Here is a 15,333-nt window from a genome sequence, read left to right as displayed (position 1 = left end):
ATGTGCCCAGGAATTGAAGGGTGACCTCCTGGTTCATAGGTCATCTCAACCACTGAGCCACACTGGCTGTGCCATTGGTTGATTCTTGAATGTGCCCTGACCAGGGATCACAGCCGCAACCTTGGCTTGTCAGGATGATGCTCTAAGCAACTGACCCACGCAGCCAGGGCTTGTCATTTTTTTATTTGACAATCTAAGGGAAAACAGGTCAGTGCCAAAAAGAAAATAAAGAAAAAAATAAAACAACAACAAAAAATAAATAACAAGAAAAAGAAAAAAAGAGGTCAGTGCCCCTGACTAAACAGTCAGGGATTGCATGTTTTAAAAATTCTTGCGCACACTGGTAAGTCGCTGCTCTGGAGTTCCGGGGCTTTGCGTCCTCTGCCTCAGAACGTGGTTCCAAGGCCCATGCCACTAGGAGCCCAGGGAGGGTGTCTGCAATCCAAGCCGGGCAAGGACAGTGGCTCTGCCACCTGGGTCAGGTACTGCACCCTTCGTGCCTTGGGCTGCCCCCACTCGTAAGGCGGAGTGGCTGCCTCGCCGAGCTCTGGGATTAAACGAGCTGACTGGTCTCTGAAGCAATGGTTCCTGCCGCAGCCTAGAATCCACAGCCCTGCTGAGCTGTTGGAGATGAGGGTGGGGCACCTGTGGATGCGAGGACTCATAGGGACCTGTAAGCATGGGATAGCTTTTCTCTGAGACCCCGGGAGTGCCCACACCCAAGCCAGGGGGGTTTCTCCACACAGAATTCTGTTCTCAAGGCCACTTTGAGGTCTGGGGAAGGGGGTGGGGACAGCAGAGAGGCTTCCTGGGGAAGCAGAGGGAAAGCACCCGGTCCCAGGTGGTGGGCCATTTCCTCAGCCCCGCCCAGGACACCCTGGGGCTGGGTCCACAGGGACAGGCAACAAAGGGAGGCCTTGCTTGTTCAGTGACAGTTTATTGGTCCTTAGCATTACATCTGTTACCAAGGTCAATTCAGATACACAACTGCAGGTAAAAACATGTAAAATAATATAAAAATAAATTGAAGGCTACTTTAATATATTTACTGAATTAAGTAGTGTAATAAATACTATAATAAGCAAAAAGCTTCAATCACACAATTCAGTTTCACTGAAGTTACAGTAGTGTTTGTAAATGAGTTTAAAATTTAAGTTACAAATATTAAAGCACTGAAAAGCCATACAAGTGAATTTTGGCACGTAAGTGAGCTCTTCTTCTGTCATTAGTATTTGACAACCTAAGACAATGAGGAAGCCATTTCTCACCTACTTTTGAGGTACAACTATCCAACTAGGTCAGCAACATGCTGGAATGAATACTTAATAGTTTACAATCTTTGAGCTAACTTTTCCCTTTCGAGAAGCCTGAAGAGCAACTCAGAGCTTATTACTGTGCAAAAATTCTCCAGAATCCTAATTGAATTTAGGAGGGAACTTTTTCTTGTGACCTGCAGGGCCTTGTGTGCTGGCCTGAGGTCGGAGAGCCCCAGGGCTTAGGGGAGCCAACTTAACTCCTTGCCAGCTGCCCCTTCCTAGGGTAATCCCTTTTCTCCAATTTCTGCCTCCTCCCTCCAAATAAAATAAAATAAAATAAAATAAAATAAAATAAAATATCCCACATCAAAACGTAAAATGACCCATAACTTCAGCGATTTTAACAGTATCACACTCACTCTGGGTGATATAAAACTGAAGCTGCTAACAGGAAAGTTGGCAAAAAGCATGTCAGCCCCTGGAGGACTTCTGCCTGTCCCTAGGAACCCTCACTGATGTCTTTGCTGGGTCCTTAGTATCCACTTCTAAGGTCAAAATCTAAAACACAGTGTCATGGCCCATCCTCGCGAGGCAGCCAAGCCCCCCCCCCCTCCACCTGGAGGAATCACGTGGATATTCAGTCGGAACCCAGAGGCCCGCGGGTTCTGGAAGAGGCAGTGCAGGGAGGATGCGCCCCCCTGGCCTCAGTCCTCAAAGAGCTCACACTGCGCACTGCTCGCGTGCCTCTTCATCGGGCACAGAGAGTGCGCCCAAGGAGTGAAATGCCCTTTCACCTATGTGCCCCTTCACACTCCTGAGCAGGCTGAGGAGTGTCTAAGGAGGCCGTAGCCAGTTTTGCCGTTTGGCTTTTAAACTTAACGTTTTGACTTTTTTCAATCACAGTTTCATATTCTGGTTGAGGTAATCACAGTTTCCCTCTAAGAGGGGCAAGTTGGTGAGAGAGCATTTCTACGGACGATGGTCAGAAACCAAGACCACCGCGTAAGTACAGCCCCACGCAGTGGGAAGACCCGCTGCTATGGGCGGGTTCCGACCCCTCTTTAAAAACTCTTTGTGCAGCAGCCAGGAAATGGCTCGAGTTCCAAGATCTGGAGCTTTCATTTAAAACTTCACAGCAACCCACCTGGAGGAAATGGCCCCACCCACCCCACCCACCCCTTTTCTGAGGCTGCTCAAGTCTGAGTTTTTAAAAAGAGCTCGGCAGAGCTAAAGGAAGCTACAAGTAACTCATTGCTTATTTAATCAATTGCACTTAATATCTATGTTATCGATTCTGGAGCAGAGGCAAGTCCACTGTGAACCCCAAACTCTGGCCAGCCAGACATTAGGGGCTCCCAGACTTGGGCTCCACATCTGGGGCCTTGTCACCAGCAGCTTTGGGAGCTGGGACTGGAGAACATGAGTCTTTTCAGAAGCCTTTCTTCATGCAAGATTTCTTACTCAGTAGTACTGGAGTTTTGTTCGTTTGGCTTCAAATACAAATTGTTTTTTCCTAATACAAGTACGTGGTACCGAAAAGCCGGTACAATTGCTTTAGTACTTGCATGCAGGCCTCTGTGTGACCAGGCACACTGACCACATGTGCTCCATCCTTTCTGACTCTCCTCTGCACCAGGGGTCTTTCTCAAAAACCCCACTACATTACTGGAAACTTTGCTGGTTTCGCCTATGTGCTTGTTCCTAAGGCATGCAAAAACAACAACATGAAATCAGAAAGCATTTACAGCCTAGGCAGCTGAGGCGCTGAAGTCCTAACAGACATCACCTAATAGCAGTGCCTGGGACCTCCCCTTCTCCCACACTAGTTCTGGAGGTCAGCATGGGACAGACCTGCAATTCCCCTCTGCTCTGTGGTCCCCTGGAAACAAAGCCACTGGAAGGAATTCTAATTTGGACATTGGAATTCTTTGAAATTCCTGGTCCTCAGGAGCCCAAAAAATTCAGGGCCAGGAACAATGCTTGGGGGCACCAATTTCCTGAAGTTTGTGGCCGAAATCCAGACCTTCCCTGGCGAGGCTGAGGGGAGGGTTGGGTGCTGGGGACTGAACCCCATTCAATGACACCCCAAAAAATGATCAGGACCTAAAACTGAGCAGTTGCAGGATTCTCCCCTCAACAGTGAGGCAAAGCATTGCCAGGGAGCCTTCAGCAGCAGGTTTGCTCTGGTCCCTGAATTAGGCAAACTGGAGTGATACCATAAGGGGACTCAAAACCCATCCTGAGGGGGACTGCTTGTGTCAGTTCAAAGCTGCTGAAAAGCAGGTCGCCTTCCAGTTTAGTCTGTAAGGACAATCCCCTCGTTTTAGAACAGCTATTGATCTCAGCCCAAGCTGACTCTGGGTTGGGCTGGGGCAGAGCTTGTGCCGTTCCCCCAGGACTGGCCCAGGGCCAGCAGGGCCAGCTCCCTCAATGGGAGGAGCCTGACCAGGAAGGTAGGCACTGGGATAAGGCTCTTCTGGGGCACTGTCTTGAGGCCTGAGGTCTGTGGTGGCCTGGCCCTCCCCAAGGGTGGCTCCAATTTGGGTAGCTAGGGTTCCTTCTGCATCCTAGCAGCTACTCTGTGCACTCCAAATGCTTGCCCCCACCCTCACACAGTGCTTCAACAGCCCAAAGGAGATACTGTGAGAGACCTAGAGGTCCTGGATTGCCAGCCACACACACTGCAGTCCTTGTCTGCTCATGCTCCACGAGGACCCCTCCCCCCAAATCAGTGGTGCGGTGATGCTCTTCAGCGCTGCAAAGAGAATAAAGACAACATGCACTCAAGCCAGCACACAAAGGCCAAGGAGAACAAAGACAGCCCCTCTGTGGGAGGGGCCTCTGGAGGAACTGAGGCTAAGACACCCTGTTCTGTCCATCTTGAGTGGACATTCTGCAGCCTTCCTCTAAGGCCTCTGCTCGAAGAGATCGTGATATTCCTGCTGCTCCAGCTCCCGGTTATACTTTTCGATCTCCCGGTTGGCTTCTTCCACATAGTCATTCATGAACTGGTCCATGACTGGCAGCTCATTAAGGAAGAGAGCCATGAGTGTGGAGGACAAAAAAGCCTGCCCTGGCCCAGAGGGATCTGTGGGCAGGCGAGGGGGCGGGGCAGACTCTGAGGTAGTAAGTGCATAGAGGGTACCTGATGGGCTTTTACATACTGGCAGCACCAAAGCTACAAAGAATGCGGCAGGGGTTGGCGCAGGGTCCTTCCTGAGGTCTTAGACCTGCGCCCTTCAGCTTTCATTAGCACACAGCAGCACCCTATCTACCTTTTCACAGAGTAACTACTATAAGCAGGCCCCATCTCCAACATGTAAATTGTGACCTTGAGACCACAGAACTGAGGGTGTCAACACAGCTGCATTTAAACTACAACTCACGGGATTATATCAGCAAGCACTGAATGAAGGAGAAATTCAATTGACTTTAAGAGGCCAAAATGAAATCCGCCTCTATGATTTGCTGCTCTCAGAACCCAGCCTGCTCCAGTGCGGGGCTGCCTTGCCTCTAGCAGACACTTTCCTTATAGATAAGCTTCCAGACACCCCCAGCCCCAGATTCCAAGGATACGTGGGTGAAAATCAGTCTTGTCACCAAAGAAATTGACAAACTGGGTGCCATTATAAAAGTAGCCTGCAGGTAGGGGGTCCAGGTGGCGTTTAACCTATAGGGAAAAAAGAGTCCTGTTAGAATGATCTGACCACTTTCTATCGTTCACTCATTCATTAAAAACAAAAACAAACCTATTATCCTAGCAAGATAGCCCACTCCATGGAGGCTGTGTGTCAGGGAATTAACACCTCCCCACAGCAGCTCTCAGGCAATGACGATGGAGGTCTCCAGGCGCGTAGGGAGGCACTCTGAGTGTCCCTAGTGAGAAGACTCTGGTTGTCCACAGTGGTCCTGGTTAGAAACATACCCATTGTTGGCTGTCTCCCCTTCCTTCTCTCTGTTACTTTCCCGTTTCCCTACTTGTGTCTCCTAGGATCATTTCCAAAGTAAACTACTTGCACTCAACCTTGTTGAAGGTCTGTCTTCTGAGATGCCCACGGTGTCCTGCCCAGGAGCACCCAGGGTTGCCCAGGTCCTGTTGGGCCTGGATATGAAGGAGCTCTCCTCCAGTCCAAAGCAGGGGTTCCTGGAGTCCCAGAGCACTCTCCTGCCCACCTGCACATTACTGGGACTGGTGATGTGGCTCATGTTGGGGCCTGTATTCCTTTTAGTCTTTGCCTCCCATCCTGTCAGGAAAAGGCTCCCGTGGAGGTAGGAACTGGGGCAGAGGCTGGGAGTCAGCCTGGAGGTCAAGAGGGCTCATCAAGGGCCCTCTTGTCCTGGCCTCAGGATTCACACATTACCCATAAGCAGCTTCAGGATCTGGACAGTTTTTCCTGGGCCCTTGCTGGTTTATGTAGACCATGGGGATGGGAAGGAGAGAATAACTTCTTCAGCTGTTTGAACAGGGTGACAAAACAGGGCTTCACCTTCTCCTAGATCTCATGCCCAGGTGACACCAGAAAATCCCAAAGGATGAAGCTACACAAGCTTGGAAGGACAGACGTGGGATATGGACGGGCCTTAAGCCCCCAGGGCAGGGTACTCACATGAATGTTCCTGATCTCCTGCTGCGTCAGCATCCCCCTGGTCTTCAGGGCTTTCCTCTGAGGCTTCTGTGCAGAGATGGAGGGAGGGGTCAGGTCCCAACAGAGCTGATGGAGTACCTGGGCGGGTGAGGGCTCAAGGGGCCAGTGATATGACTAAGACCCCAGTGGAGGGAAAAGCAAGCACTGTCATGACCTGAACACAATATCCTGCCTGTCTGCCCCTCAAGAAGACCACTCCAGAGCTTTGTGTGCTGGGGGTAGTGGCAGAGGAGAGACCAGTGCTTTTGCAAATAGGCATATTCCTGCCTCTGCAGATTCTCATCCCTAAGGCCCACCAGTGACAGACATGCAGACAAAGGGATGAGGTCCCTCCCATAGTCAAGCATCATCAAATTTATCCAGGTAGGTCTGAGAAAGACACAGCCTACAGGCAGCCATTCCTCACTATAAAAGACAGCTTTCCACTGAGCATCTACAAAGGCCCCGGGCCCCAGCCAATTTTATTTCCAGAGTTCTAGGATGAGCTAACCCCCCCAAGGCTGCGCTAAGAGGCTTAGCACCCAAAGCTTGCAGTGTATTGAAGGATTTTAACTCCATAACTCTACTGTGTGTGTGTGTGTGTGTGTGTGTGTGTGTGTGTTTGGGCTAAAGATGCTTGTGTGCATTTACAGGAAGCCTCCTCTTCCCCGGCACCTGTCTCCAGGGCCCCAGGCTCACTGCTATCCAGTGAGTCTTGATTTGCAAAAGGCTCTACCCATATCTTTGTTGTTAATTCCTTCTAGAGGGAAAGCTCAAGAATAGGCAATTCTGGGCTCAGAACACAGGAGAATCTTGAATTAGTTTCAGCTAAGAAATGACATTTTGAGTTTGGAACATCAGTTTGACACAGGGTCTACATGGAACAAGTAGGTTTCACCCAGGCCCCAGTTAGGCTACCTAGTAACTCCAGTCTGCTTGTGGCAGCGGAATTGGAAATGGCTGTGAGAACAAGTCTGCCTCGAGTTTGTCCGAGTGGCTGCCTTCCACTCTCTAAGTGTCCCTGAAAGTGCTGGCTGAGTCTGAGTGGTGGGAGAGTGGGGAGGCACCAGGGAGACTGTGAAGGGACTTTTGCCTCAAGGCCAGCAGCAGCTCTGAGGTGTGCTAGCCACATCTGTGCCAAGTCTGTCTGGGCTTCAAAAACTACCTGCTTAGCAGACTGCCGCAGCCAGTCCTTGACACTTTCTTCCTTCAGGGAGCAGCCGATGAACACGAGGTAACACTCCTGTTGCCCACTGCTGTCTGGAGGTGTGCCTCGGGAGCTGGGTGGTGGCGTGGGTCCCTCCAATACAGGCACGATGCTCAAGGAATTGGCCAAAGTGTTGTGGCAGACCTCCATGGTCTTCTCAGAGTCTGCAAGGACACGTGTCAGTCAGTCCCTGAGACAATGCCCCAAAGAGTAAGGCTACACTAAGACTGACACAGGGTCTATGGCTGAGGACAGACTCATGAGACATGTACAGGAGGGAGAACTGACATGATTGGTGGCAAGTTAGAAAGGATGAAGTACGAGAGGGTGGAGTAGGTTGGTTGATCAAGTGATCAGGTGGATACAACCCAGAAAGGGACTATAAGAGAAAGGCCCCCTTCTGGAGGGGTGGGTCTCAACAGAGGCCTGAGAGGCCAAGGGAGGAAGGCGTGTCCACAGTACAAGTGCTGTGGGAGGGTCACCTGGATGGGAACAGAAAAGAGGGGACAAGGTTCACAGGCTGAGAAGCGGGGCTATGACTGACAGGAGACATGAGAAAAGATCAAGGTACCTCTAAAAGGCAGGATGAGAAAGGGATCCAGAACAATAGAGGTTAACCTTGAACAAGAAAGGGGTCAAGAGTAGGTATAAAGAAAGAAAAGGAGCTGATGATGGGGGAGAGGGAAGACAAAGGCACTAAGACCCCTGAAGCAGGTGGGGGGGTTGTCTGTTGGTGCCTGAGGGAAGTGGGCTTGAGCAAGGGGCTTAAAGAGAGGGCCAAAGTTTCAAATTCAGTAATATAAATTAGGCCAATGGTACAGGTTAAAGACCATGAAAGATTCCTTTTTAAAGGTTACGTTGTCTAATTCTTCCATCTGAAGACCCAGATGGTTCCATGCTTATAACTCTCAATGGTTCCCTGTAGCAGACAGCAGACCTCTCCTCCTCCAATACCAATTCCCCATGGGTCCTGGATCCTGGAAGGCATAGCAACTCATTCCTGGCCAAGGGGAGAAGTCTGCTAAAGAACTGGGAGGAGGCACTTCAGCAAGGGTGTCTGCACTGATAAAGATACCACAGGAAGAGCCAGCATCTCCATCGGCTGGATGCTGTGTCTGGATTTGACACCTAGACCTACAGCACTACCTGGCAACCATAGGAGTGGGTACCTGAGGACAAGCTGACACCAAGAATGGAAGAACACAGAGACACACATTACCTGGGTCCTCAGTGGCCTTGCTATGCAGCCTGACCTCTTGTTTCTTGTTATGTAGCTAACACCTGCTAGTTAGACAACCTAACAGACACAATCCCTGCCTCCCCCTAAGCCCCAGCCATAGTAAACCCTTTTTGGTTCCTGAAGTGTGCCTTTTTTGCCTCAGGCCCACAGCATATGCTGTGCCTTTTCTCTGGAACAGTCTCCCCTTCCTCAATGTTGAGTTGAGCAACTCCTTGTTTTGAGGCCTTCTCTGACCCCAGCCCAGGATAGACAGACGTCAGGTTTGCAGGGCTCCAGAGGTCTAAGGCTGATAAATAGGGCCTACTGAACAGGAGAGAGAAGGCAAGTGACTTTGACAGACACGGATCAGAAGCTGGAGATCTCAGTGTTGGGATAGCTCTAAAAAGGTGATAGGGCTAGAAAGAAACCATGGATAATGGCTTGAGTCTCTGGAACAAGGAAGTCAAGGAAGTCCAGGAGCTGTGAGGAGAGCCCTGGGCAGGCCATCCAGGGGAAGCAGGACAGATCCTCCACTGTGGAGCAGAAGGACCTGAAGGAAGGTAGGCCCTTGGCGGAGAGGGGTGATTAGAAGAGTCCAATGGTATAAGGCCCAGAGGGGAGGGTTTTGGAGAGAGTCTGCAGAGCACCAGTGGAGGCTCTGAACTCCATAGTGCAGGGCTCCCAAATCCAACCCCCCAGTTACCTGAAAACTTCACTTTGCCCAGGATGTGGTAGATGTTTCCAGAGAAAGGACTTGGCTTGATGGAAGACTGAATTGCTGGTGGAGGAAGAGGACAGGATTGTTACCCACCTGGGGCAGAGGCCAAGTTCAGAGTGGCAGCGCTGGGACGGTTAGGGACCAGGAAGGTATTTTACTCTAGGGTCCTGGGTTCATGGATTCTATTCCTCCCCATTCCTCCCCAGGGGCTCCAGAGGTGGGGGATTCCTGCATTCTCAAATCCCTCTGCCTGTTTTCAGACTCAAATGAAGAGAAGAGACAGCATAGAGAAAACTAAAATGGTGCCAGGAAACAGGGACAACTCTTGGCGTTCTTTTACTGGGGTCCGGGACACGTCCCAGCCAGGGCTTACCTTTACATTTGGCTACAAAGCGAGTCTTCTCCAAGGGACGACCAAACCATACACAGATCTGAACCATTAATGGAAAGACTGATCCAGCATCAAATTTACCTTCATACCTTAAAAGGTTTAAAAAACTGTAAGTACAACAGTATTATATAATACTTTGGAATGAACTACATATTATTTATCCTGTAATATTTGAATTATCTCTTACTTGTACACAATTTTGTGTATAATACATTTGTTTAAATGTATATATGTTTCTTTCACCTTGAGGTTGGGAAGAATGGTTTACCTCTTTAGACTAGTAGTTTCTTGACATCAAAGACCCCTTCGGCCTTTGAAGCCTGCCAGTGTCCCACCTGAGGCAAGGGGTCCTTCCTAGTACCCTTAGAGCTCTTCCTCAGGACCCCACCCACTCTTTCAAGGGCTCCAACTATGCTCCATCATTGCTGAGGGTAGCTTAACAGACTGTATATTTGGTGTGTACACGCTCTCCAGAAGGAACTAAAGGGCGGAGGCAGCTCTGCACTATTTTCTCAGTTTTGAGTACAGCAGACATAATGTTGCCACAGACTCATTCAGAACATGGCCATATTCAGAGCATTTAAAAAATTTAACTTTATATTATGGAAAACTTCAAACACATGCAAAGGTAGAAAGTAGTATAATAAACTCCCATCAACTAGCTTCCAAAGTTATGGAACTGTCATTTCTTCTTTTGTATTATTTCCTTCAGATGAATCCCCATGATGGAAATCAGTCCAGAAGAAGGTGTAACCATCTCAATGATAATAATTTATACTGCCCCTGGCAGTAGGTGAGCATTCCAGTTTCACAACAATTCCCCAGCAATGGTTACTATAGATATTTTTGGATAAATTTAATAGTATCAATCAAAATAATAGTGAGGCATCATTTTACATTTTGAATATTACTGACATGGAATTGCTATCACGGTTGCCATCTGTATTTGATCCTCAGTGAATTGTCCACATCTATATGGAGTGGGCTATTTTTTCTTAACTAGCCAAACAAGTTTCTCAAATATTATATTAACCCTCTGTCACATTTGAAGCAATCATTTTCCTCCTGTCTATTGTATTTTCTTCTTCTTTTAAAAAAATATGATTTTATTGATTTCAGAGAGAGATAGAAACATCGATGATGAGAAAGAATCATCGATTAGCTGCCTCCTGCACGTGCCCTATTTGAGATCAAGCCTATAACCTGGTTATTGAACCGTGATCTCCTGGTTCATAGGTTGATGAGCCATACCCGCTGGGCTGTATTTTCTTATTAGTTTCCTTGGTTTTAAAATAGCAACTGTAATTTTGAATTTTATATTGTTGAAAGTATCTTATTCTTTGTGATTTCTTAAAGTTGGGTAGTAGCATAACATTTTTGCAACACTGCCATGGTCTTTTTTCTCTCCCCAACCCAGACAGCCATTTGGAGACCATGAGTTACTCTGGCTTCTGTGCTCAGAGCCCGAATCCTTAATTTGGAGGGGGATGAAGGAAGAGGGAAAGGTTTCCTCCCAGGCTAGAAACACACCCTTCAACCAGGGAGGTGGGGGCGGGGCCAAGGAGAACAGAGGGCTGTGAAGGAGAATGGCTAAGAATCTTCACAGCTCAGAATGAGCACATCCTGGAGCTGAAGTCCATTCACTAGGAGGTGAGGGCCCTGACCCAAGGAGGGAGGGGAGTAATGTCTAGGGATGAGTAGGAGTCTGATGGCTGCCATCTCGTTAAATGACTAAGTTATCTGAATCCAAGGAAGGAATTCAGAAGGGAGAGCCTGAAGGGTGATTTAAAAAAAAAAAAATCTTCCTTGTTGAAAATATTACATATGTTCCCTTCCCCCGCCCAATGATCCCCTTCAGCCCCCCCCCCCTCCACCATCCTATTGTCTATGTCCATGGCTTATGCATATATGCATACAAGTTATTTGGTTGATCACCTCCCACCCACCCACCCTCCCCCACCTTCCCTGAAGGGTGATTTTAAGGCCCTTCCATCTCTGATTATCTACAATGATTGATTTTCCTGATCAAGGGAAGGTTTCAGACTCCACATTCACAGAACATTCTAATGAGCTCCTCATACCCAGCTCTTTCCTGGATCAGTCTGCCTCCAGGAAAGTGTATCCGGAGCTCGCTCGGTTCACGTGCTCAGAATGAGTCAGCATGGACTGGAGGAAGGGTGATTCCCTAGGCACCAGGTGCGGATAGAAGAAGTCTCAGGCCCAGGCCCTTAGGTGTGGGCAGCAAAAGGCCCCGCATCTGCAGCCACCAGAGGAGGGTTTCACCTCAGAAGCTCCATCTCTTTCTTTCTATCTAGGATATAACTGTCTTGTTCAGGAAAAAGGGATGATCCACTTACCTACTGTATAAGTATGATGTGATTCAAATCAAGTATGGTATGACTAAAAGACTGAATTTTTATTCATTTATATTTTATTAAACAGTCAAAGGTGGCTAATGGTTACCATACCGGAGTGTGCTGTCTTAGAACAATGTGTGTAAGTGCTCCTGAGCTGCTGGTATTAGTATGATTACAATGCTCCTTGTAGTCTCTTTCCTTCTCTTCTCCCCTCTGGAGGAGAAGGTCACAGGCTGGGAGGCTGCCAGGACAGAAGAAACATCTTCTGGGCCCCATCGGCAGGGAACTCACCTGTCAGGAAGGAACCCTAGAGGATTGACTATTCTCAGGAGTGACTCTCTCACCTGGGAAGGTTACAACTCCTTGGTTCTGTGTCAGCCACCTCACCCTCACTAGAGACCAGAGGGAACACAAGACACTATTGTGCCTGGTGCCCACAGGAATAAATACTCACGTTATTCTATATCTATCCTTTTCCTCAACATACAGCAAGGCTCCCAATTTGGGGCCCAAGATGGGGAGCACTGGGCTCCTGGAAAAGCCAGCTGCTGTTGGGACATGGCAGGTCCTTCCAGCTGCCATGGACACCCTTGTATAGCACACCTGGTATATTCTCTCTCTCTCTCTCTCTCTCTCTCTCTCTCTCTCTCTCTCTCTCTCTCATGCTGTAAATAAATAAGTCATTGGGTTTACAAATAAATCTTAGCTACTTTTCAATGATGATACTTGCCAGCCAGGGAACATTAAATATCGAGATCGTAGCATCTGAGGACTTGAAAAACTGTTTTCTGACAGAATTAGCTCAATGTCTTCATTCCTTTGAAAACATACAGAAAAAAAAACCACACAGATTAATTAGGACTATCAATCTTAACCTGCACATTTGCTTTCTTTCTCCACCGTCCCGCCCCCCCACCCCCCACATATAAGCAACAAACGCAAGCATTTTTTTCTGTTATTTCACCCTTAAGTATTTCAGTATGCATCACCTAAGAACAAAGACATTCTCTTACAGAACCACAATACGATTATCACGCCCGAGGAATTTAATACTGTGGACCAGCAGCACTGGTATTACCTGGGAGCTCATTAGAAATGCAGAATCTCAGGCCCCATTCCAGACCCACTGAGTCAGACCCTCATTTTAATAATCCTCAAGAGATTCATATGCACATTAAAGCTGAAGAAGTATTGATTTAATATACATCCATTTTCAAATTTTCCCTTTCTGGGGGGTGGGGAGACCCAGGATCCAATCAAGGATCACCCATCAAAATTACAATCTTTATTTTCCTTTAATCTGGAACAATTCCTCCAACTTTTTTTTTCTTTTTTTCCTTTTTTTAAAAAAAATATATATTTTATTGTTTTTTTACAGAGAGGAAGGGAGAGGGATAGAGAGTCAGAAACATCAATGAGAGAGAAACATCGATCAGCCGCCTCCTGCACACCCCCTACTGAGGATGTGCTCGCAACCAAGGTACATGCCCTTGACCGGAATCGAACCCGGGACCCCTCAGTCCGCAGGCCAACACTCTATCCACTGAGCCAAACCGGTTTTGGCCAATTCCTCCAACTTTTATGTGTGTTTGTTTCTCATGACATTAACCTTTTTGAAGATATGCCAGCTGTCTTGTGTCCCATGACTTAGATTTGTCTGGTTGTTTCCTCATGATTAGATTCAGGTGAATATTTTGGGCAAGATTAATAGCCAGGTGATGTGTCCTTCCTACAGCATCATAGGACGGAGGCACATCATGCCAATTTGTCCCATTAGAGGCCTTGCTAAGTTGAATCATTTGGTCAATGTCATGACTACAAGACCCCCTCCTCCCACTGTGAAGGTATTTTCTGTCTTTGTAAGTAGTAAGTAGTCTGTGGAGTGATGCTCTGAGACTAGTGAATATCATTTTCCTCAACAATCTGTCAACTACTGAGCATCCATTGATGATTTTTGCCTAAACCAAGTTATTATACCAAAGGTTACAAGATGGTGACTTTCTAGTTCTAGAAATCCTTATTTATTTGTTAGCATTTGCCTGTTAAAAGAGATTTAGTATCCTGCCCCTCTTCATTTTTTTAGTATCACATAGACTCACTTTATTCCATGTGCTATAATCCATTATTATCATTATTCTTTCTCATGCTCAAGTTGTCCCAAATTTGGCTAGTGACAGCTTCTTAAGATAGTTCCCATATCCTTTTGACATATCTACAGAAATCTTTGCTTTTTTGGCATAAAATGTACCTGCCCTAGAATTGCAATCAGCCAGTTCTCCAAGGAGTCCTGATACCTGACAGTGGATCGGTACATAGAAACCAAGATCTAGAAGTAGGGGTATTTATTGTGGGATTAGTATTTCTGGTCCCTTTCAATGGAAAGAGCTCGTAAATATACCTTTTTAAAAATAATAAATTTACACTGAGTTTCCCCAAATTCAAATCCAACATTTACAGGGCTTTCCCTCACCTTTCCCATTTCACATTTATTATTAATCGTATTGGAGGATATTTCACCCCCATTGATTTCTAGACAGAATGGAAGGGAGAGTGACACAGAGAGAGAAACATTGATGTGAGAGAGACACATTGATTGGTTGCCTCCTGTACATGCTCTGACCCAGCCAGGGATCGAGCCTGAAACCAAGGTTGTACCCTTGACTGGAATTGAACCGGGGACCTTTCAGTCCATGGGCCAAAGCTCCAACCACTGAGCAAAACTGGCTAAGGCCATATTTATAATCTCCCTTCTCTATTCAGTGATGTTGTTTGGAATCAGGATACCAATAGAGGATTAAGCTCAAAAGTTACCTGAATTAATTATTTTGTGTGTGTGATTGCAGATGGTTTCACTTTTTTGTTTGTATTTAGATTTTTTCCTCCTTGTTGGTTTCATTTAGTTTTTGAATATGTAAAATATTTGTATTGCTCAAAAGTCAAAACTAGCCCTGGCTTGGTAGCTCAGTTGGTTAGAGCATTGTCTTGATATGCCAAGGTTGAGGGTTCAATCTCCAGATTAGGGCACATACAAGAATCAATCAATGAATACATAAGTAGAACAAATCAATGTTTCTCTCTCTCCCTCCCTTAAATCAATTTTTAAAATGTGAAAACTAGCCCAGCCAGCATGGCTCAGTGGTTGAGCATCAATCTATGAACCAGGAGGTCGCAGTTCGATTCCTGGCCTGGGCATATGCCTGGGTTGGGGGCTTGATTCCCAGTCGGGGGCATGCAGGAGGCAGCCAATCAGATCAATGATTCTCTCTTATCATTGATGTTTCTATTCCTTTCTCCTTCCTTCCTCTCTGAAGTCAATAAAAATATATTTTAAAAAAGTCAAGACTATATAAAAAGTATATACCTTTTAGTGTCCTTACTGAGCAAACGAAATTGCTACACAATCAGATGCTTTCGTACACACACAAAGTCACCAATGATCTATTTTTAGTTTGTAATTTGGACCCAAGTCCATGAAGTAAAAAGATAATTTCTCTATGTCCTCTATCTATGTAATTTTTCTTACATGTTAACACAGGAACTTGAGAAATTCTTGACTTCCA

The 15,333-nt window shown here is 46.9% G+C and overlaps 1 protein-coding gene across 2 annotated transcripts in view; it reads right to left on the bottom strand.

The window, feature by feature from the left end:
* Nucleotides 1-2,440: 2,440 nt before the first annotated feature.
* The window catches only part of DNAAF9 (dynein axonemal assembly factor 9), a 137,918-nt gene continuing 125,025 nt past the window's right edge, over nt 2,441-15,333 (bottom strand). For both annotated transcript variants that reach the window (XM_054724371.1, XM_054724372.1), the window contains exons 31-37: nt 12,504-12,590; nt 9,399-9,505; nt 9,011-9,085; nt 7,047-7,252; nt 5,864-5,929; nt 4,833-4,926; nt 2,441-4,275 (exon numbers count right to left, since the gene is read on the bottom strand). In XM_054724371.1, the coding sequence (XP_054580346.1) occupies nt 4,163-4,275; nt 4,833-4,926; nt 5,864-5,929; nt 7,047-7,252; nt 9,011-9,085; nt 9,399-9,505; nt 12,504-12,590 (748 nt within the window). In that variant the 3' untranslated portion in view covers nt 2,441-4,162. The remainder of the gene's footprint in view (nt 4,276-4,832; nt 4,927-5,863; nt 5,930-7,046; nt 7,253-9,010; nt 9,086-9,398; nt 9,506-12,503; nt 12,591-15,333) is intronic.

The sequence above is a fragment of the Eptesicus fuscus genome, chromosome 12, assembly GCF_027574615.1.
Source record: "Eptesicus fuscus isolate TK198812 chromosome 12, DD_ASM_mEF_20220401, whole genome shotgun sequence".
Classification (NCBI taxonomy): domain Eukaryota; kingdom Metazoa; phylum Chordata; class Mammalia; order Chiroptera; family Vespertilionidae; genus Eptesicus; species Eptesicus fuscus.
This window is presented reverse-complemented; position numbering and strand designations above follow the sequence as displayed.